Genomic DNA, 24,034 nt, shown 5'->3' with positions numbered 1-24,034 from the left:
AGACCCAGATCACCAGTCACTTTCTTTACACAGTGAGACCCAGATCACCAGTAACTTTGTTTACACAGTGAGACCCAGATCACCAATGACTTTCTTTACACAGTGAGACCCAGATAACCAATGACTTTCTTTACACAGTGAGACCCAGATCACCAATCACTTTCTTTACACAGTGAGACAGAGATCACCAATCACTTTCTTTACACAGTGACACCCAGATCACCAATCACTTTCTTTACACAGTGAGACCCAGATCACCAATCACTTTCTTTACACAGTGAGACCCAGATCACCAATCACTTTCTTTACACAGTGAGACCCAGATCACCAATCACTTTCTTTACACAGTGACACCCAGATCACCAATCACTCTCTTTACACAGTGACATCCAGATCAGCAATCACTCTCTTTACACAGTGAGACCCAGATCACCAATCACTTTCTTTACACAGTGACACCCAGATCACCAATCGCTTTCTTTACACAGTGAGACCCAGATCACCAATCACTCTCTTTACACAGTGACACCCAGATCACCAATCACTTTCTTTACACAATGAGACCCAGATCACCAATCACTCTCTTTACACAGTGAGACCCAGATCACCAATTACTTTCTTTACACAATGAGACCCAGATCACCAATCACTCTCTTTACACAGTGACACCCAGATCACCAATCACTTTCTTTACACAGTGAGACCCAGATCACCAATCACTTTCTTTACAAGAGACCCCGGTCACCAATCACTTTCTTTACACAGTGAGACCCCGGTCACCAATCACTTTCTTTACACAGTGAGACCCAGATCACCAATCACTTTCTTTACACAGTGAGACCCAGATCACCAATCACTTTCTTTACACAGTGAGACCCAGATCACCAATGACTTTCTTTACACAGTGAGACCCAGATCACCAATGACTTTCTTTACACAGTGAGACCCAGATCACCAATGACTTTCTTTACACAGTGAGACCCAGATCACCAATCACTTTCTTTACACAGTGAGACAGAGATCACCAGTCACTTTCTTTACACAGTGACACCCAGATCACCAATCACTTTCTTTACACAGTAAGACCCAGTTCACCAATCACTTTCTTTACACAGTGAGACCCAGATCACCAATCGCTTTCTTTACACAGTGAGACCCAGATCACCAATCACTCTCTTTACAAAGTGACACCCAGATCACCAATTACTTTCTTTACACAATGAGACCCCGGTCACCAATCACTTTCTTTACACAGTGAGACCCAGATCACCAATCACTTTCTTTACACAGTGAGACCCAGATCACCAATCACTCTCTTTACACAGTGAGACCCAGATCACCAATCACTCTCTTTACACAGTGAGACCCAGATCACCAATCACTTTCTTTACACAGTGAGACCCAGATCACCAATCACTCTCTTTACACAGTGACACCCAGATCACCAATCACTTTCTTTACACAGTGAGACCCAGATCACCAATTACTTTCTTTACACGAGACCCCGGTCACCAATCACTTTCTTTACACAGTGAGACCCCGGTCACCAATCACTTTCTTTACACAGTGAGACCAAGATCACCAATCACTTTCTTTACACAGTGAGACCCAGATCACCAATCACTTTCTTTACACAGTGAGACCCAGATCACCAATCACTTTCTTTACACAGTGAGACCCAGATCACCAATCACTTTCTTTACACAGTGAGACCCAGATCACCAATGACTTTCTTTACACAGTGAGACCCAGATCACCAATGACTTTCTTTACACAGTGAGATCCAGATCACCAATCATTTTCTTTACACAGTGAGACAGAGATCACCAGTCACTTTCTTTACACAGTGACACACAGATCACCAATCACTTTCTTTACACAGTGAGACCCAGTTCACCAATCACTTTCTTTACACAGTGAGACCCAGATCACCAATCACTCTCTTTACACAGTGAGACAGAGATCACCAGTCACTTTCTTTACACAGTGACACACAGATCACCAATCACTTTCTTTACACAGTGAGACCCAGTTCACCAATCACTCTCTTTACACAGTGAGACCCAGATCACCAATCACTTTCTTTACACAGTGAGACAGAGATCACCAGTCACTTTCTTTACACAGTGACACACAGATCACCAATCACTTTCTTTACACAGTGAGACCCAGTTCACCAATCACTCTCTTTACACAGTGAGACCCAGATCACCAATCGCTTTCTTTACACAGTGAGACCCAGATAACCAATCACTCTCTTTACAAAGTGACACCCAGATCACCAATTACTTTCTTTACACAATGAGACCCCAGTCACCAATCACTTTCTTTACACAGTGAGAAGTAGTTTTCCAGCCTCCAGTCAAATTTTGACTGGAGGCTGGAAAACTACTTCTTTTGAATACATATTGGGGTCTGGCTAACCCTTTCCCTTGCCCCAGAAGAAAGAAGGTGCTGTCTTTCACTATCATATTTACACAGTGAGACCCAGATCACCAATCACTTTCTTTGCACAGTGAGACCCAGATCACCAATCACTTTCTTTACACAGTGAGACCCAGATCACCAATCGCTTTCTTTACACAGTGAGACCCAGATCACCAATCACTTTATTTACACAGTGAGACAAAGATCACCAATCACTTTCTTTATACAGTGAGATCCTGGTCACCAATCACTTTATTTACACAGTGAGACCCAGATCACCAATCGCTTTCTTTACACAGTGAGACCCAGATCACCAATCACTTTATTTACACAGTGAGACAAAGATCACCAATCACTTTCTTTATACAGTGAGATCCTGGTCACCAATCACTTTATTTACACAGTGACACCCAGATCACCAATCACTTTCTTTACACAGTGAGACCCAGATCACCAATCACTTTCTTTACACAATGAGACCCAGGTCACCAATCCCTTTCTTTACACAGTGAGACCCAGATCACCAAACGCTTTCTTTACACAGTGAGACCCAGATCACCAGTCACTTTCTTTACACAGTGATACCCAGATCACCAATCACTTTCTTTACACAGTGAGACCCCGGTCACTAATCACTTTCTTTACACAATGAGACCCAGGTCACTAATCACTTTCTTTACACAATGAGACCCAGGTCACCAATCACTTTCTTTACACAGTGAGACCCAGGTCACCAATCACTTTCTTTACACAGTGAGAGCCAGATCACCAATCACTCTCTTTACAAAGTGAGACTCAGGTCACCAATCACTCTCTTTTCAAAGTGAGACGCAGTTCACCAATCACTTTCTTTACACAGTGAGACCCAGATCACCAATCACTCTCTTTACAAAGTGAGACCCAGTTCACCAATCACTTTCCTTACACAGTGAGACCCAGATCACCAATCACTCTCTTTACAAAGTGAGACCCAGATCACCAATCACTCTCTTTACACTGTGAGACCAAGGTCACCAATCACTTTCTTTACACAATGAGACCCAGGTCACCAATCACTCTTTTTACAAAGTGAGACCCAGTTCACCAATCACTTTCTTTACACAGTGAGACCCAGGTTACCAATCACTTTCTTTACACAATGAGACACAGGTCACCTTCTTTACATGCTGAGACTCAAGTCATTTTCTAAATTAAGATGAAACAGATATTGATTTAATTTAGGGGCATTTCCACCTATACTGGATTTTGGCATATTTCAGAGGTAAAACATTTTTGTAGGCTCTCTTCGAATTTATTATGTACAACCGTGGAACCACTCTGCAAGTTTGCTTGTAGGAATAAGAAAACACTACCCAGATATGTTGTGGCTCTAATATGAACAAGTCTGGAATTTGTATTATCTAGAACAAGTGGACCTATGTTAAAGTGTGAATAACCTCTAAATGTTTCCAAGATTGTCTTCTTCTATGGAATATTTTTGTTAAGGCAGATTTCACCTCTTTGTTTCTTAGACTATAAATGAGAGGATTCAGTGCAGGTGTAATTACAGAATAGAAAACAGATACAGCTTTGTCCATGTTATTATTTTCTCCAGAGGATGGCCGAAGATACATAAAAATCACAGTGCCAAAGAACAGAGTTACTACTGAGAAATGTGAAGCACACGTGGAGAAAGCCTTGTGCTGACCAACAGAAGATGGTATTCGTAAGATGGCAGCAACAATGTATATATAGGACACCGTAACTATCAGTAATGAATTAAGAACCACAACGGAGGAGACAGTGAAGACTATAGCATCAAGTAAAACAGTGTCAGGAGAGGAAAGCTTCACCAGAGGACCAACATCACAGAAAAAATGGTTAATTTTTTTTGATCCACAAAATGGTTTCTTGGAAAGAATGATGGTTGGTAAAATAGGCACAACACAACCACTTATCCAAGATCCAAGGACAAGCTTAAAGCAGAACATTGTATTCATGATGTTCATGTAGTGAAGTGGCTGGCAGATTGCAAGATATCTGTCAAATCCCATTAAAGCCAGAATGAAAAATTCGGTTGTGCCAAACAGAAAAAAAAAGTACATCTGAGTAAGGCAGCTATTAAATGAGATGGTTATATTTCCCAATAATAAGTCAAAGAGCATCTTGGGAACAGTGACTGTAGTATAACCAATTTCAAGGAAGGAGAAATTGTTTAGGAAAAAATACATAGGGGTCTTTAGAGTAGCATTAATTCTGCTGAGAACAATGATGATGATATTACCAAGTAGGGTCAATACATAGATTACCAGAAAAAACACAAACAATATAATACTTGTGTTTCCTTGTTTGGTGAATCCAATGAGTTGGAATTCATTTGTCTCACTTTGATTCTTCAATAAACAAGCTGCAAATAGGTCAGACTACAAAAGGAAATACAAACATATAATATTATCAGTATAGACAGCTATAACTTGCTGGCAGTAAAATGTATAGCTAGTAGGTACAGGTAGAGAAATGGGGATGTAAAACAGAAGATATTGGTACAAAATGTGAGATATGAAACAAAATGTACCTGATAAATTAATTTCTCTCATAACAGTGAGAGTCCATCAGGCCCATTTATCAAGCTCCGTACGGAGCTTGAAGGGCCGTGTTTCTGGCGAGTCTTCAGACTCGCCAGAAACACAAGTTATGAAGCAGCGGTCTAAAGACCGCTGCTCCATAACCCTGTCCGCCTGCTCTGAGCAGGCGGACAGGAATCACCGGAAATCAACCCGATCGAATACGATCGGGTTGATTGACAGCTCCCTGCTGGCGGCCGATTGGCCGCGAGTCAGCAGGGGGCGGCGTTGCACCAGCAGCTCTTGTGAGCTGCTGGTGCAATGTTAAATGTGGAGAGCGTATTGCTCTCCGCATTTAGCGAGGTCTTGCGGACCTGATCCGCAGTGTCGGATCAGGTCCGCAAGCCCTTTGATAAATGGGCCCCCATGAGTCATCATGTGATGGGAATGTTCCCATGTAATGGATTGTGGACTCTCACCATCTGATGAAAAAAATGTAGGTTAGAAAAATGTCACAAAATATCATATTAAGGGCTAGCTTATGAGTGGAGCTCTATTTAGTAAAAGCAAAAGGTTTGCATGTTACATCTGATGGTTTTTGGTAAAATATCTATACACACCAATTATATATATATATATATATATATATATATATATATATATATATATATATATATATATATATAAACAATACAGTATAATTAACTGCAACATCCAAATATGTCCAAAGTTAAATATTTAAGCTTTAAAAACTTTGAGACAAAGTTCTGACTCCGGAGGGTAAATGTTCATAAACCAATAGGTTAGCAAAAGACACAAACACATATGACCGCTCAAAGAACTAATCAAAGTAATGTTGATCCAGCAGAATTCCCCCTATATACGCTCTGTACATTGGCGATAAACTGCAGCATATTAATTCACAGCTCTAGAGAACAGCAGGGTTATACTTATTTTAACCGCACACAGGTATAAGGTAATTATCAGGGGGAACCGTGTTCCCGGGAGGCACTACCGCCTCAACTCACCACCTCACGGGTGCACCGATTAACCTCTCATCAGATGTGGGTATTCAGCGTCCCTTGAAAATCAAATCCCCAGAGCTGACTTGATCCAAATGCTGCAGCGTCTTCGGCAGAGCATCCCACTATGCGGGAGGGGGTGTGTTCCGATCCTTTCACACCATGTGGTATCCGTGGACCAATCGAAAAGAGGGTCTGTACTGCTTTGAAAAACCTCCGTGAACTTTGGAGCTTGGAGTCCTTAGACCGTTGCTGCAGCCCAGTTAAAAGTACACAGCCAAGAAAAGGATTGTGCAGACAACGGTCAATATGGATAAAACTTCATCTTTATTGTGCAAAACATAAAAGCATTCCAGGGGTCAGCACAAGCACACAACAACACGAATGTCCGCTAACATGTTTCGGCCCTCAGGCCGTAATCATAGCTAAAGGACTGTGCACCTGTGTTTCTTAAAAGGCAACAGGATCTCATTGATTGGTTAAAATAAAGAGCATGTTGTGTGAAGGTTAACCCTATGGGAACCCACTTTAATTTACATACATACATACATATGTGCATTGCCCATCTAAGAACATAGACAGATAGATACTTAATAATAAATGGCATAAATTGTAGTATATAAATATAAATACATTGTTTGCGCTTGGAGGAATAAATTCAATGTGAGCTTGATGAGCAATGTTCAATATTAATACATTGCAATTCATTATATAATTTCATAATTTCATATGATAATCATCAGCATAGTTAATCTCACAAGCATACAATTTATATAGTGCAAAAAATGTGCTTCTTAAACACCAGATATTACAAATCTAAATTATCAGGAAACTAAACTAAACTATCAGCATATAAAATACTTATTTAAATAATGTAACAATATGTGCTACATATAAGAATTTTGTAACAATATATGTTACATATAAGAATTTTATAGGGGGGAGGGAAGAAAAAGCAGAGAAACCGGTCAATATTATACATGATGATAATACAGCATGCTATGTGATATCTGAAATGTTGAGGACATAGGGTGTCAACAAAAAAGGACATTAGAAAGATGTTAGACCATCATTAGGGTTATGTAATAAACCTTTTATGATGCATTCTACACTGAACAGGGAACCAGGGGCGTATAAACATGTTTAAACTAAACTAAATACTAGAACGCATAGTGGTAGTGTATACTTATAGCGTTGGTATCATGAAAAGAGTGTAGTATGTGCACCCCATAACTGCATAGTAGATTACAAGATTGTTAGTGGGTAAATGAGAAGAGACCACTGCACAAGAGGGAAAGGACATTACTCCCAAAAATTAATCAGGTCATATTCTGAATTTAGACCCTTGGGTACACGTGTTTGTAATTTAAAAATCCAGAACATTTCCCTCTTCTGCAGTAGCCTGTCTCTGTCACCCCCTCTAGGTGGACAGAATACTCTCTCAATGGCCTGCCATCTAAGTGTTTCCACACTTTTCTGATGACGTTTCGCAAAGTGTTGCACTAAAGGAGTAGAAGCAACACCTGCCTGGATAGTGGATAAATGATTTTGAATGCGTACTTTTACTTCAGTGGTCGTGAGCCCAACGTATTGTAAATGGCACATAGTGCAGCTTAAGACATAAACTACATACGTTGAGGTACACTTAAGGCAGGATTGTATGGAGTAAACCTCTCCAGTAACTTCCGATCTGACACTATCTGATTGTAGTACATATTCACACACCCTACATTTATTTAGGCACTTGAAGATGTCTTTATGGGTCAGCCAGGAGCTCTGTCCTTTGTCAGTCTTGGGTAAAACAGAAGGAGACAATAAGTTACCAAGTGTAGTTGTCTTCCTATAGGAGCAACGCAAACCTTGTGCAATACAATGCTCAAGTTTGTCATCAGCCGCCAAGAATGAAAAATGTCTTTTGATTATTTTACAAATATCTGCATATTCCTGACTGTACTCCGTGACAAAAGTCACTCCTTTATGCTTATTGAGGGCTTTGAACTTATTATTAGTGCCATCTCCGCTTAAAACCGCAGACCTTTCCAAAAGGTCTGCGGTTTTAAGCGGAGATGGCACTAATAATAAGTTCAAAGCCCTCAATAAGCATAAAGGAGTGACTTTTGTCACGGAGTACAGTCAGGAATATGCAGATATTTGTAAAATAATCAAAAGACATTTTTCATTCTTGGCGGCTGATGACAAACTTGAGCATTGTATTGCACAAGGTTTGCGTTGCTCCTATAGGAAGACAACTACACTTGGTAACTTATTGTCTCCTTCTGTTTTACCCAAGACTGACAAAGGACAGAGCTCCTGGCTGACCCATAAAGGCATCTTCAAGTGCCTAAATAAATGTAGGGTGTGTGAATATGTACTACAATCAGATAGTGTCAGATCGGAAGTTACTGGAGAGGTTTACTCCATACAATCCTGCCTTAAGTGTACCTCAACGTATGTAGTTTATGTCTTAAGCTGCACTATGTGCCATTTACAATACGTTGGGCTCACGACCACTGAAGTAAAAGTACGCATTCAAAATCATTTATCCACTATCCAGGCAGGTGTTGCTTCTACTCCTTTAGTGCAACACTTTGCGAAACGTCATCAGAAAAGTGTGGAAACACTTAGATGGCAGGCCATTGAGAGAGTATTCTGTCCACCTAGAGGGGGTGACAGAGACAGGCTACTGCAGAAGAGGGAAATGTTCTGGATTTTTAAATTACAAACACGTGTACCCAATGGTCTAAATTCAGAATATGACCTGATTAATTTTTGGGAGTAATGTCCTTTCCCTCTTGTGCAGTGGTCTCTTCTCATTTACCCACTAACAATCTTGTAATCTACTATGCAGTTATGGGGTGCACATACTACACTCTTTTCATGATACCAACGCTATAAGTATACACTACCACTATGCGTTCTAGTATTTAGTTTAGTTTAAACATGTTTATACGCCCCTGGTTCCCTGTTCAGTGTAGAATGCATCATAAAAGGTTTATTACATAACCCTAATGATGGTCTAACATCTTTCTAATGTCCTTTTTTGTTGACACCCTATGTCTTCAACATTTCAGATATCACATAGCATGCTGTATTATCATCATGTATAATATTGACCGGTTTCTCTGCTTTTTCTTCCCTCCCCCCTATAAAATTCTTATATGTAACATATATTGTTACAAAATTCTTATATGTAGCACATATTGTTACATTATTTAAATAAGTATTTTATATGCTGATAGTTTAGTTTAGTTTAGTTTCCTGATAATTTAGATTTGTAATATCTGGTGTTTAAGAAGCACATTTTTTGCACTATATAAATTGTATGCTTGTGAGATTAACTTTGCTGATGATTATCATATGAAATTATGAAATTATATAATGAATTGCAATGTATTAATATTGAACATTGCTCATCAAGCTCACATTGGATTTATTCCTCCAAGCGCAAACAATGTATTTATATTTATATACTACAATTTATGCCATTTATTATTAAGTATCTATCTGTCTATGTTCTTAGATGGGCAATGCACATATGTATGTATGTATGTAAATTAAAGTGGGTTCCCATAGGGTTAACCTTCACACAACATGCTCTTTATTTTAACCAATCAATGAGATCCTGTTGCCTTTTAAGAAACACAGGTGCACAGTCCTTTAGCTATGATTACGGCCTGAGGGCCGAAACATGTTAGCGGACATTCGTGTTGTTGTGTGCTTGTGCTGACCCCTGGAATGCTTTTATGTTTTGCACAATAAAGATGAAGTTTTATCCATATTGACCGTTGTCTGCACAATCCTTTTCTTGGCTATATATATATATATATATATATATATATATATATATATATATATATATATATATATATATTAAATGTGTGTGTGTTTATATAAATATATATAAATATATATATATATATATACACACACAATACACGGAAGGGGACTGCACTCTCAAACTTGAATGGGTACACATCCCATGAACCTGCAACACGCTCAGCCCTGGGTGCTATTTAGCACTCTCAGAAAGCTGTGCTGTCTTCAGAGTCTTAGACAGTTAACCCCAGACAAGTTTGGGTGCAAGGCCCATAGGCAAAATCACAAAATAAATTAATACAACACAGAGAGAAAGTCCAGCACTCACTTACAAGCTCTCAGTTAAGATTAAAAAGCAAAACTGGAAGAGTTAGTTACCGCATCTGGTCAAACGGGACAAGCTCAGGTGCCACATTAAGGTCTCTTCCAAAACTTGGTTCCCTAAACAGCCATACAAATGCAAGCTCTCAATCCAACAAACTGGGAACAAGTCAAAGGTTCACAGACTTATGTAATCAGCCTAGACATATGCAAAACACAGAAGGGGACTGCACTCTCAGGGGTCAATGTAATATTGGCCGAATTTGGCCAATTCACCCTGTTTCTGCGCAAGCCTTTAGGCTCGCTGGAAACAGGAGTTAAGAAGCAGTGGTCTAAAGACTGCTGCTCCTTAACTCATACGCCACCTCTGAGGCTGCGTACAGCAATCCGCCTGATCCTATATGATCGGGCTGATTGACACCCCCTGCTAGCGGCCGATTGGCCGCAAATCTGCAAGGGGCAGTATTGCACAAGCAGTTCACTCTAATTAAGGAAAACTCAGCTTCTTCTAAGCAAGGAAAACCCACTTTCCTCTAAGTAAACAGAACACGCTTTCCTCTAAGTAAGGAAAAGCCGCCTTCCTCTAAGTAAGGAAAACCTGCCTTCCTCTAAGTAAGGAAAACCTGCCTTCCTCTACGCAAGGAAAACCAGCCTTCCTCTAATTAAGGAAAACTGGCCTTCCTCTAAGTAAGGAAAACCCACCTTCCTCTAAGTAAGGAAAACCCACCTTCCTCTAAGTAAGGAAAACCTACCTTCTTCTAAGTAAGGAAAACCTGCCTTGTTCTAAGTATGGAAAACCCGCCTGGTTCTAAGTAAGCAAAACATGCCTTCCTCTAAGTAAGGAAACCCTGCCTTTCTCTAAGTAAGGAAACCCTGCCTTCCTCTAAGTAAGAAAAAACTGCCTTCCTCTAAGTAAGGAAAACCTGGCTTCTTCTAAGTAAGGAAAAACTGCCTTCCTCTAAATAAGGAAAACTGGCCTTCCTCTAAGCAAGGAAAACCCGCCATCCTCTAAGTAAGGAAAACCCGCCTTCCTCTAAGCAAGGAAAACCCGCCATCCTCTAAGTAAGGAAAACCCACTTTCTATTAGGTAAGGAAAACCCACCATCCTCTAAGTAAGAAAAACCTGCCTTCCTCTAAGCAAGGAAAACCTGCATAACTCTAAGCAAGGATAACCCGGCTTCCACTAATTAAGGAAAACCCACCTTCCGCTCAGTAAGGAAAACCCACCTTCCTCTAAGTAAGGAAAACCGGCCTTACTCTAAGCAAGGAAAACCCGCCATCCTCTAAGTAAGGAAAACCCACTTTCTATTAGGTAAGGAAAACCCGCCATCCTCTAAGTAAGAAAAACCTGCTTTCCTCTAAGCAAGGAAAACCTGCATTCCTCTAAGCAAGGATAACCCTGCTTCCTCTAAGTAAGGAAAATCCGCCTTTCTCTAAGTAAGGAAAACCCACCTTCTTCTAAGTAAGGAAAACCGGACTTCCTCTAAGCAAGGAAAACCTGCCTTCCTCTAAGCAAGGAAAACCCGTCTTTCTCTAAGTAAGGAAAACAAGCCTTCCTCTAAGTAAGGAAAACCTGCCTTCTGACAAATAAGGAAAACCTGCCTTCTGTTAAGTAAGGAAAACCCGCCTTCCCCTAGGTAAGTAAAACCCGCCTTCCTCTAAGTAAGGAAAACCCACTGTGCATTAGGTAAGAAAAAAACCCCTTCCTCTAAGTAAGGAAAACCTGCATTCCTCTAAGTAAGGAAAACCCGCCTTCCTCTTAGTAAGGAAAACCCGCCTTATGTTAAGTAAGGAAAACCCGCCTTCCTCTAAGTAAGGAAAACCCGCCTTTCTCTAAGTAAGGAAAACCCGCCTTCCTCTAAGTAAGCAAAACCCACCTTCGTCTAAGTAAAGAAAACCGGCCTTCCTCTAAGTAAGGAAAACCTGCCTTCTGATGAATAAGGAAAACCCACCTTCTGTTAAGTAAGGAAAACCCACCTTCTGTTAAGTAGGGAAAGTCTGCCTTCCTCTAGGTAAGTAAAACCTGCCTTCCTCTAAGTAACGAAAACCTGCATTCCTCTAAGTAAGGAAAACCCGCCTTCCTCTTAGTAAGGAAAACCCACCTTCTGTTAAGTAAGGAAAACCCACCTTCCTCTAAGTAAGGAAAACCCGCCTTTCTCTAAGTAAGGAAAACCCGCCTTCCTCTAAGTAAGCAAAACCCACCTTCGTCTCAGTAAAGAAAACCGGCCTTCCTCTAAGTAAGGAAAACCTGCCTTCTGATGAATAAGGAAAACCCACCTTCTGTTAAGTAAGGAAAACCCACCTTCTGTTAAGTAGGGAAAACCTGCCTTCCTCTAGGTAAGTAAAACCTGCCTTCCTCTAAGTAAGGAAAACTCGCCTTCCTCTAAGTAAGGAAAACCCGCTTTCCATTAGGTAAGGAAACCCCCCCTTCCTCTAGGTAAGGAAAACCCTCCTTCCTCTTAGTAAGGAAAACCCGCCTTCTGTTAAGTAAGGAAAACCCGCCTTCTGTTAAGTAAGGTAAACCCGCCTACCTCTAAGTAAGGAAAACCCGCCTTTTTTCTAATTAAGGAAAACCCACCTTGTTCTAAGTAAGGAAAACCTGCCTTCCTCTAAGTAAGGAAAACCTAGCTTCATCTAAGTAAGGAAAACCCACCTTCTTCTAAGTAAACAAAACCCGCCTTCCTCTAAGTAAGGAAAACTCGTCTTCCTCTAAGTAAGGAAAACCTGCCTTCTGATGAATAAGGAAAACCCACCTTCTGTTAAGTAAGGAAAACCCGCCTTCCTCTAGGTAAGTAAACCCCGCCTTCCTCTAAGTAAGGAAAACTTGCCTTCCTCTAAGTAAGGAAAACCTGCTTTCCATTAGGTAAGGAAAACCCCCATTCCTCTAGGTAAAGAAAACCCGCCTTCCTCTAAGTAAGGAAAACCCGCCTTCTGTAAGGTAAGGAAAACCTGTCTTCCTCTAAGTAAGGAAAACCTGCCTTCTGATGAATAAGGAAAACCCACCTTCTGTTAAGTAAGGAAAACCCGCCTTCCTCTAGGTAAGTAAACCCCGCCTTCCTCTAAGTAAGGAAAACTCGCTTTCCATTAGGTAAGGAAAAACCCCATTCCTCTAAGTAAGCAAAACCCGCCTTCCTCTAAGTAAGGAAAACCCGCTTTCCATTAGGTAAGGAAAAACCCCATTCCTCTAAGTAAGCAAAACCCGCCTTCCTCTAAGTAAAGAAAACCGGTCTTCCTCTAAGTAAGAGAAACCCGTCTTCCTCTAAGTAAGGAAAACCTGCCTTCTGATGAATAAGGAAAACCCACCTTCTGTTAAGTAAGGAAAACCCACCTTCTGTTAAGTAGGGAAAACCTGCCTTCCTCTAGGTAAGTAAAACCTGCCTTCCTCTAAGTAAGGAAAACTCGCCTTCCTCTAAGTAAGGAAAACCTGCCTTCTGATGAATAAGAAAAACCTACCTTCTGTTAAGTAAGGAAAACCCACCTTCCTCTAGGTAAGTAAACCCCGCCTTCCTCTAAGTAAGGAAAACCCGCTTTCCATTAGGTAAGGAAAACCCCCATTCCTCTAAGTAAGCAAAACCCGCCTTCCTCTAAGTAAAGAAACCCGGCCTTCCTCTAAGTAAGGGAAACCCGTCTTCCTCTAAGTAAGGAAAACCTGCCTTCTGATGAATAAGGAAAACCCACCTTCTGTTAAGTAAGGAAAACCCATCTTCTGTTAAGTAGGGAAAACCTGCCTTCCTCTAGGTAAGTAAAACCTGCCTTCCTCTAAGTAAGGAAAACTCGCCTTCCTCTAAGTAAGGAAAACCTGCCTTCTGATGAATAAGGAAAACCCACCTTCTGTTAAGTAAGGAAAACCCGCCTTCCTCTAGGTAAGTAAACCCTTCCTTCCTCTAAGTAAGGAAAACTCACCTTCCTCTAAGTAAGGAAAACCTGCTTTCCATTAGGTAAGGAAAACCCCCATTCCTCTAAGTAAGCAAAACCCGCCTTCCTCTAAGTAAAGAAAACCGGCTTTCCTCTAAGTAAGGGAAACCCGTCTTCCTCTAAGTAAGGAAAACCTGCCTTCAGATGAATAAGGAAAGCCCACCTTCTGTTAAGTAAGGAAAACCTGCCTTCCTCTAGGTAAGTAAAACCTGCCTTCCTCTAAGTAAGGAAAACTCGCCTTCCTCTAAGTAAGGAAAACCCGCTTTCCATTAGGTAAGGAAAACCCCCCTTCCTCTAGGTAAGGAAAACCCACCTTCCTCTTAGTAAGGAAAACCCGCCTTCTGTTAAGTAAGGAAAACCCGCCTTCTGTTAAGTAAGGTAAACCCGCCTTCCTCTAAGTAAGGAAAACCCGCCTTTTTTCTAATTAAGGAAAACCCACCTTGTTCTAAGTAAGCAAAACCTGCCTTCCTCTAAGTAAGAAAAACCTGCCTTCCTCTAAGTAAGGAAAACCTGGCTTCATCTAAGTAAGGAAAACCCACCTTCTTCTAAGTAAACAAAACCCGCCTTCCTCTAAGTAAGGAAAACCTGTCTTCCTCTAAGTAAGGAAAACCTGCCTTCTGATGAATAAGGAAAACCCACCTTCTGTTAAGTAAGGAAAACCCGCCTTCCTCTAGGTAAGTAAACCCCGCCTTCCTCTAAGTAAGGAAAACTCGCCTTCCTCTAAGTAAGGAAAACCTGCTTTCCATTAGGTAAGGAAAACCCCCATTCCTCTAGGTAAGGAAAACCCGCCTTCCTCTTAGTAAGGAAAACCCGCCTTCTGTTAAGTAAGGAAAACCCGCCTTCTGTTAAGTAAGGTAAACCCGCCTTCTTCTAAGTAAGGAAAACCCGCCTTTTTTTTAATTAAGGAAAACCCGCCTTGTTCTAAGTAAGCAAAACCTGCCTTCCTCTAAGTAAGAAAAACCTGCCTTCCTCTAAGTAAGGAAAACCTGGCTTCATCTAAGTAAGGAAAACCCACCTTCTTCTAAGTAAACAAAACCCGACTTCCTCTAAGTAAGGAAAACCCACCTTTTATTAGGTAAGGAAAACCCGCCATCCTCTAAGTAATGAAAACCTGCCTTCCACTAAGTAAGGAAAACCTGCCTTCCTCTACGCAAGGAAAACCCGCCTTCTGTTAAGTAAAGTAAACCCGCCTTCCTCTAAGTAAGGAAAACCCGCCTTGTTCTAATTAAGGAAAACCCGCCTTGTTCTAAGTAAGCAAAACCTGCCTTCCTCTAAGTAAGGAAACCCTGCCTTCCTCTAAGTAAGGAAACCCTACCTTCCTCTAAGTAAGGAAAACCCGCCTTCCTCTAAGTAAGGAAAGCCCGCCTTTTATTAGGTAAGGAAAACCCGCCATCCTCTAAGTAAGGAAAACCTGCCTTCCTCTAAGTAAGGAAAACCTGCCTTCCTCTACGCAAGGAAAACCTGCCTTCCTCTAAGTAAGGAAAACCTGCCTTCCTCTAAGTAAGGAAAACCGGCCTTCCTCTAAGTAAGAAAACCCTACCTTCCTCTAAGTAAGGAAAACCCGGCTTCTTCTAAGCAAGGAAAACCCACTTTCCTCTAAGTAAGCAAAACCCAGCTTTCCTCTAAGTAAGGAAAACCAACCTTCCTCTAAGTAAGGAAAACCCGCTTTCCTCTAAGTAAGGAAAACCCGCCTTTCTCTAGGTAAGGAAAACCCGCCATCCTCTAAGTAAGGAAAACCTGCCTTCCTCTAAGTAAGGAAAACCCGCCTTCCTCTAAGCAAGGAAAACCCGCCATCCTCTAAATAAGAAAAACCTGCCTTCCTCTAAGCAAGGAAAACCTGCCTTCCTCTAAGCAAGGATATCCTGGCTTTCTCGAAGTAAGAAAAACCTGCCTTCCTCTAAGTAAGGAAAACCCACCTTCCTCTAAGTAAGGAAAACCGGCCTTCCTCTAAGCAAGAAAAACCCGCCTTCTTCTAAATAAGGAAAACACACCTTGTTCTAAGTAAGCAAAACCTGCCTTCCTCTAAGTAAGAAAACCCTACCTTCCTCTAAGTAAGGAAAACCCGGTTTCTTCTATGCAAGGAAAACCCACTTTCCTCTAAGTAAGCAAAACCCGCTTTCCTCTAAGTAAGGAAAACCCACCTTCCTCTAAGTAAGGAAAACCCACTTTCCTCTAAGTAAGGAAAACCCGGCTTCTTCTAAGTAAGGAAAACCCACCTTCCTGTAAGTAAGCTAAACCCGCCATCCTCTATGTAAGGAAAAACCGCCTTCCTCTAAGTTAGGTAAACCCGCTTTACTCTAAGTAAGGAAAACCTACCTTCCTCTAAGTAAGGAAAACCCGTCTTCCTCTAAGTAAGGAAAACCTGCCTTCTGATGAATAAGGAAAACCCACCTTCTGTTAAGTAAGGAAAACCCGCCTTCCTCTAGGTAAGTAAACCCCGCCTTCCTCTAAGTAAGGAAAACTCGCCTTCCTCTAAGTAAGGAAAACCCGCTTTCCATTAGGTAAGGAAAACCCCCATTCCTCTAGGTAAGGAAAACCCGCCTTCCTCTTAGTAAGGAAAAACCGCCTTCTGTTAAGTAAGGAAAACCCGCCTTCTGTTAAGTAAGGTAAACCCGCCTTCTTCTAAGTAAGGAATACCCGCCTTTTTTTTTAATTAAGGAAAACCCGCCTTGTTCTAAGTAAGCAAAACCTGCCTTCCTCTAAGTAAGAAAAACCTGCCTTCCTCTAAGTAAGGAAAACCTGGCTTCATCTAAGTAAGGAAAACCCACCTTCTTCTAAGTAAACAAAACCCGCCTTCCTCTAAGTAAGGAAAACCCACCTTTTATTAGGTAAGGAAAACCCGCCATCCTCTAAGTAATGAAAACCTGCCTTCCACTAAGTAAGGAAAACCTGCCTTCCTCTACGCAAGGAAAACCCGCCTTCTGTTAAGTAATGTAAACCCGCCTTCCTCTAAGTAATGTAAACCCGCCTTCCTCTAAGTAAGGAAAACCTGCCTTGTTCTAATTAAGGAAAACCCGCCTTGTTCTAAGTAAGCAAAACCTGCCTTCCTCTAAGTAAGGAAACCCTGCCTTCCTCTAAGTAAGGAAACCCTACCTTCCTCTAAGTAAGGAAAACCCGCCTTCCTCTAAGTAAGGAAAGCCCGCCTTTTATTAGGTAAGGAAAACCCGCCATCCTCTAAGTAAGGAAAACCTGCCTTCCTCTAAGTAAGGAAACCCTGCCTTCCTCTAAGTAAGGAAACCCTACCTTCCTCTAAGTAAGGAAAACCCGCCTTCCTCTAAGTAAGGAAAGCCCGCCTTTTATTAGGTAAGGAAAACCCGCCATCCTCTAAGTAAGGAAAACCTGCCTTCCTCTAAGTAAGGAAAACCTGCCTTCCTCTACGCAAGGAAAACCTGCCTTCCTCTAAGTAAGGAAAACCTGCCTTCCTCTAAGTAAGGAAAACCGGCCTTCCTCTAAGTAAGAAAACCCTACCTTCCTCTAAGTAAGGAAAACCCGGCTTCTTCTAAGCAAGGAAAACCCACTTTCCTCTAAGTAAGCAAAACCCAGGTTTCCTCTAAGTAAGGAAAACCAACCTTCCTCTATGTAAGGAAAACCCGCTTTCCTCTAAGTAAGGAAAACCCGCCTTTCTCTAGGTAAGGAAAACCCGCCATCCTCTAAGTAAGGAAAACCTGCCTTCCTCTAAGTAAGGAAAACCCGCCTTCCTCTAAGCAAGGAAAACCCGCCATCCTCTAAATAAGAAAAACCTGCCTTCCTCTAAGCAAGGAAAACCTGCCTTCCTCTAAGCAAGGATATCCTGGCTTTCTCGAAGTAAGAAAAACCTGCCTTCCTCTAAGTAAGGAAAACCCACCTTCCTCTAAGTAAGGAAAACCTTCCAGATTTTATAAGGGGGTCTTACAATATCTGGTTAGGTGGAAAAATTATTCACCTGACGAGGACACCTGGGAACCCATCACCAACTTGAATGCTCCTCGCCTTACGTCTCAATTTCATCGCAGGCATCCTGATCGACCCCGTCCTACCGCTGTGGAACAGCTTCCTTGAGCGGGGGGTCATGTCAGGGTTGAGCACTGTTTCTTTAAGAGACTCTGAAGTTTCTCCTAATTGATTGCTCCTCCTATAAAACAACACAGCACATTGCAATCAGTGCTTGGTATTGTGTTCCAGTATCCACTGAGTACTCCTTGTATTATGCTCTGGATTACAAGTTGTCTAAGCCTCTCTGCCTTATTTTCTAACAGGTTGAAATATCTGCTGGATTTCCTAAATACCGGATCCTACTCTCACTTACTTCCTCATTTGATGCCTCTGCAAGATTCCTCAGTGGGGTAAAGGAAGATTTATTACCTTCTCTCAGTGTCTCTCTGCTTCAGCAGCAGCCGCTGCTACATTCCAGGCTGTCAGCTCTGCCAGTGACTTCACAGGCTCACTTCCTCCTCATTTAGCATTCACACGCTGCCTGCCTGCTCCACATCAGACTTCTCAGCTCCTGCAGCATTTCAGGTACACTCTCTGCAAATACTACTACTGACTGCTTAGCTTGCTACCACTTACAAATATTGCAGTATTTGATTATACATATTTAGGTAGTATTACGCTCTCCATCCTGAAATTATTCTTTGAGTGTGAATCCAGGATCTGTGTACTTTTCTGCACGCTGAGCCAGAGTGTGTTCTGAATAACTTTACCTTACTTCTACCATAGCCCAGTCTTGCTTGCTTCATTTAACAACCTGTGAATCAGAGTTGTTATTAACAACCTGTTTTTACCATAAGGTGGTCTTATATTTCCCTGTCCAATACTTTAATTATTCTGTCAAAAGGTATACAGTGTGTGTTTATAAGATAAAGATATAGACTGTGTATATTTTGAAATAATAAAACACTTTATTTTTTAGAATCTGCTTGTCAGTAGTTGATTCAATAAATAAAGTGTAACAACCAAATTTTTACTACTGTTGTGTTCCATATAACAAACATTAATTGAGAGTAACATTATACTAAGTAAGGAAAACCCGCCTTCTTTTAAGTAAGGAAAACCTGCCTTCCTCTAAGTAAGGAAAACACGCCTTCTGTTAAGTAAGGAAAACCCGCCTTCCTCTAAGTAAGGAAAACCCGCCTTCTGTTAAGTAAGGAAAACCTACCTTCCTCTAAATAAGGAAAACCCACCTTCTGTTAAGTAAGGAAAACCCACCTTCTGTTAAGTAAGGAAAACCTGCCATCTGTTAAGTAAGGAAAACCTTCCTTCCTCTAAGTAAGGAAAACCCACCTTCCTCTAAGTAAGGAAAATCTGCCTTTCTCTAAGTAAGGAAAACCCACCTTCTGTTAAGTAAGGAAAACCCGCCTTCTGTTAAGTAAGGAAAACCCACATTCTGTTAAGTAAGGAAAACCCACCTTCCTCTAAGTACGAAAAACCCGCCTTCTTTTAAGTAAGGAAAACCCACAGTCCTCTAAGTAAGGAAAACCCGCCTTCTTTTAAGTAAGGAAAACCTGCCTTCCTCTAAGTAATGAAAACCTGCCTTCCACTAAGTAAGGAAAACCTGCCTTCCTCTACGCAAGGAAAACCCGCCTTCTGTTAAGTAAAGTAAACCCACCTTCCTCTAAGTAAGGAAAACCCGCCTTGTTCTAATTAAGGAAAACCCGCCTTGTTCTAAGTAAGCAAAACCTGCCTTCCTCTAAGTAAGGAAACCCTGCCTTCCTCTAAGTAAGGAAACCCTACCTTCCTCTAAGTAAGGAAAACCCGCCTTCCTCTAAGTAAGAAAAGCCTGCCTTTTATTAGGTAAGGAAAAGCCGCCATCCTCTAAGTAAGGAAAACCTGCCTTCCTCTAAGTAACGAAAACCTGCCTTCCTCTACTCAAGGAAAACCTGCCTTCCTCTAAGTAAGGAAAACCTGCCTTCCTCTAAGTAAGGAAAACCGGCCTTCCTCTAAGTAAGAAAACCCTACCTTCCTCTAAGTAAGGAAAACCCGGCTTCTTCTAAGCAAGGAAAACCCACTTTCCTCTAAGTAAGCAAAACCTGCTTTCCTCTAAGTAAGGAAAACCAACCTTCCTCTAAGTAAGGAAAACCCGCTTTCCTCTAAGTAAGGAGAACCCGCCTTTCTCTAGGTAAGGAAAACCCGCCATCCTCTAAGTAAGGAAAACCTGCCTTCCTCTAAGTAAGGAAAACCCGCCTTCCTCTAAGCAAGGAAAACCCGCCATCCTCTAAGTAAGAAAACCTGCCTTCCTCTAAGTAAGGAAAACCCACCTTCCTCTAAGTAAGGAAAATCTGCCTTTCCCTAAGTAAGAAAAACCCACCTTCTGTTAAGTAAGGAAAACCCGCCTTCTGTTAAGTAAGGAAAACCCACATTCTGTTAAGTAAGGAATACCCACCTTCCTCTAAGTAAGGAAAACCCGCCTTCTTTTAAGTAAGGAAAACCCACCTTCCTCTAAGTAAGGAAAACCCGCCTTCTTTTAAGTAAGGAAAACCTGCCTTCCTCTAAGTAAGGAAAACACACCTTCTGTTAAGTAAGGAAAACCCGCCTTCCTCTAAGTAAGGAAAACCCGCCTTCTGTTAAGTAAGGAAAAGCCACCTTCCTCTAAGTAAGAAAGGAAAACTCATCTTCTTCTAGGTAAGGAAAACCCACTTTCCTCTAAGTAAGGAAAATCCGCCTTCCTCAAAGTAAGGAAAACCCGCCTTGTTCTGAGTAAGGAAAACCCACCTTGTTCTAAGTAAGCAAAACCCACCTTGTTCTTAGTAAGGAAAACATGCCTTCCTCTAAGTAAGAAAAACTTGCCTTTCTATAGGTAAGGAAAACCCGGCTTCTTCTAAGTAAGGAAAACCAACCTTCCTCTAAGTAAGCAAAACCCGCCATCCTCTATGTAAGGAAAACCCGCCTTCCTCTAAGTTAGGTAAACCCGCTTTACTCTAAGTAAGGAAAACCTACCTTCCTCTAAATAAGGAAAACCCACTTTCCTCTAAGCAAGGAAAACCTGCCTTCCTCTAAGTAAGGAAAACCCACCTTCTGTTAAGTAAGGAAAACCTGCCTTCTGTTAAGTAAGGAAAACACGCCTTCTGTTAAGTAAGGAAAACCCGCCTTCCTCTAAGGAAAACCCGCCTTCCTCTAAGTAAGGAAAACCCACCTTCCTCTAAGTAAGGAAAACCCGCCTTCCTCTAGTAAGGAAAATCCGCCTTCCTCTAATTAAGGAAAACCTGCCTTCTTTTAAGTAAGGAAAACCCGCCTTCCTCTAAGTAAGGAAAACCTGCCTTCCTCTAAATAAGGAAAACCCACCTTCTGTTAAGTAAGGAAAACCCACCTTCTGTTAAGTAAGGAAAACCTGCCATCTGTTAAGTAAGGAAAACCTGCCTTCCTCTAAGTAAGGAAAACCCACCTTCCTCTAAGTAAGGAAAATCTGCCTTTCTCTAAGTAAGGAAAACCCACCTTCTTTTAAGTAAGGAAAACCCGCCTTCTGTTAAGTAAGGAAAACCCACATTCTGTTAAGTAAGGAAAACCCACCTTCCTCTAAGTAAGGAAAACCCGCCTTCTTTTAAGTAAGGAAAACCCACCTTCCTCTAAGTAAGGAAAACCCGCCTTCTTTTAAGTAAGGAAAACCTGCCTTCCTCTAAGTAAGGAAAACACGCCTTCTGTTAAGTAAGGAAAACCCGCCTTCCTCTAAGTAAGGAAAACCCGCCTTCTGTTAAGTAAGGAAAACCTGCCTTCCTCTAAATAAGGAAAACCCACCTTCTGATAAGTAAGGAAAACCCACCTTCTGTTAAGTAAGGAAAACCTGCCATCTGTTAAGTAAGGAAAACCTGCCTTCCTCTAAGTAAGGAAAACCCACCTTCCTCTAAGTAAGGAAAACCCGCCTTCCTCTAAGTAAGGAAAACCCGCCTTCTGTTAAGTAAGGAAAACCCGCCTTCTGTTAAGTAAGGAAAACCCACATTCTGTTAAGTAAGGAAAACCCACCTTCCTCTAAGTACGAAAAACCCGCCTTCTTTTAAGTAAGGAAAACCCACAGTCCTCTAAGTAAGGAAAACCCGCCTTCTTTTAAGTAAGGAAAACCTGCCTTCCTCTAAGTAATGAAAACCTGCCTTCCACTAAGTAAGGAAAACCTGCCTTCCTCTACGCAAGGAAAACCCGCCTTCTGTTAAGTAAAGTAAACCCACCTTCCTCTAAGTAAGGAAAACCCGCCTTGTTCTAATTAAGGAAAACCCGCCTTGTTCTAAGTAAGCAAAACCTGCCTTCCTCTAAGTAAGGAAACCCTGCCTTCCTCTAAGTAAGGAAACCCTACCTTCCTCTAAGTAAGGAAAACCCGCATTCCTCTAAGTAAGAAAAGCCTGCCTTTTATTAGGTAAGGAAAAGCCGCCATCCTCTAAGTAAGGAAAACCTGCCTTCCTCTAAGTAACGAAAACCTGCCTTCCTCTACTCAAGGAAAACCTGCCTTCCTCTAAGTAAGGAAAACCTGCCTTCCTCTAAGTAAGGAAAACCGGCCTTCCTCTAAGTAAGAAAACCCTACCTTCCTCTAAGTAAGGAAAACCCGGCTTCTTCTAAGCAAGGAAAACCCACTTTCCTCTAAGTAAGCAAAACCCGCTTTCCTCTAAGTAAGGAAAACCAACCTTCCTCTAAGTAAGGAAAACCCGCTTTCCTCTAAGTAAGGAGAACCCGCCTTTCTCTAGGTAAGGAAAACCCGCCATCCTCTAAGTAAGGAAAACCTGCCTTCCTCTAAGTAAGGAAAACCCGCCTTCCTCTAAGCAAGGAAAACCCGCCATCCTCTAAGTAAGAAAACCTGCCTTCCTCTAAGCAAGGAAAACCTGCCTTCCTCTAAGCAAGGATATCCTGGCTTTCTCGAAGTAAGAAAAACCCGCCTTCCTCTAAGTAAGGAAAACCCACCTTCCTCTAAGTAAGGAAAACCGGCCTTCCTCTAAGCAAGAAAAACCCACCTTCTTCTAAGTAAGGAAAACACACCTTGTTCTAAGTAAGCAAAACCTGCCTTCCTCTAAGTAAGAAAACCCTACCTTCCTCTAAGTAAGGAAAACCCAGTTTCTTCTAAGCAAGGAAAACCCACTTTCCTCTAAGTAAGCAAAACCCGCTTTCCTCTAAGTAAGGAAAACCCACCTTCCTCTAAGTAAGGAAAACCCGCTTTCCTCTAAGTAAGGAAAACCCGGCTTCTTCTAAGTAAGGAAAACCCGCCTTCCTCTAAGTTAGGTAAACCCGCTTTACTCTAAGTAAGGAAAACCTACCTTCCTCTAATTAAGGAAAACCCGCTTTCTATTAGGTAAGGAAAACTTGCCATCCTCTAAGTAGGAAAAACCTGCCATCCTCTAAGTAGGGAAAACCTGCCATCCTCTGCATAAGGAAATCCTGCCTTTCTCTAAGTAAGGAAAACCTGTCTTCCTCTAAGTAAAGAAAACCCGTCTTCCTCTAAGTAAGAAAAACCTGTCTTCCTCTAAGTAAGGAAAACCCGCCTTCCTCTAAGTAAGGAAAACCCACAATCTTCTAAGTAAGGAAAACCCTCCTTCATCTAAGGATAACCTGCTTTCCTCTAGGTAAGGAAAACCTGCCTTCCTCTAAGTAAGGAAAACCTGCTTTCTATTAGGTAAGGAAAACCCGCCATTTTCTAAGTAAGGAAAACCCGTCTTCCTCTAAGTAAGGAAAACATGCCTTCCTCTAAGTAAGGAAAACCAGTCTTCCTCTAAGTAAGGAAAACCAGCCTTCCTCTTAGTAAAGAAAACCCGCCTTTCTCTAAGAAAAGAAAACCCGTCTTCCTCTAAGTAAGAAAAACCAGCCTTCCTCTAAGCAAGGAAAACCCACCTTCCTCTAAGTAAGGAAAACCCGTCTTCCTCTAAGTAAGAAAAACCCGCCTTCCTCTAAGTAAGTAAAACCCGCCTTCCTCTAAGTAAGGAAAACCCACCTTCTGTTAAGTAAGGAAAACCCGCCTTCCTCGAAGTAAGAAAAACCCACCTTCCTCTAAGTAAGGAAAACCCGCCTTCCTCTAAGTCAGGAAAACTCGCTTTCTGTTAA

The 24,034-nt window shown here is 41.6% G+C and overlaps 1 protein-coding gene across 1 annotated transcript in view; it reads right to left on the bottom strand.

Moving 5' to 3' along the window:
- Positions 1-3,842: 3,842 nt before the first annotated feature.
- LOC128643802 (olfactory receptor 6F1-like) overlaps positions 3,843-24,034 on the bottom strand; it is an 85,390-nt gene continuing 65,198 nt past the window's right edge. Inside the window, exon 2 of the mRNA XM_053696624.1 lies at positions 3,843-4,829. Coding sequence (XP_053552599.1) covers positions 3,843-4,829 — 987 coding nt within the window. The remainder of the gene's footprint in view (positions 4,830-24,034) is intronic.

Source organism: Bombina bombina, unplaced genomic scaffold, assembly GCF_027579735.1.
Source record: "Bombina bombina isolate aBomBom1 unplaced genomic scaffold, aBomBom1.pri scaffold_499, whole genome shotgun sequence".
Taxonomy (NCBI): domain Eukaryota; kingdom Metazoa; phylum Chordata; class Amphibia; order Anura; family Bombinatoridae; genus Bombina; species Bombina bombina.
This window is presented reverse-complemented; position numbering and strand designations above follow the sequence as displayed.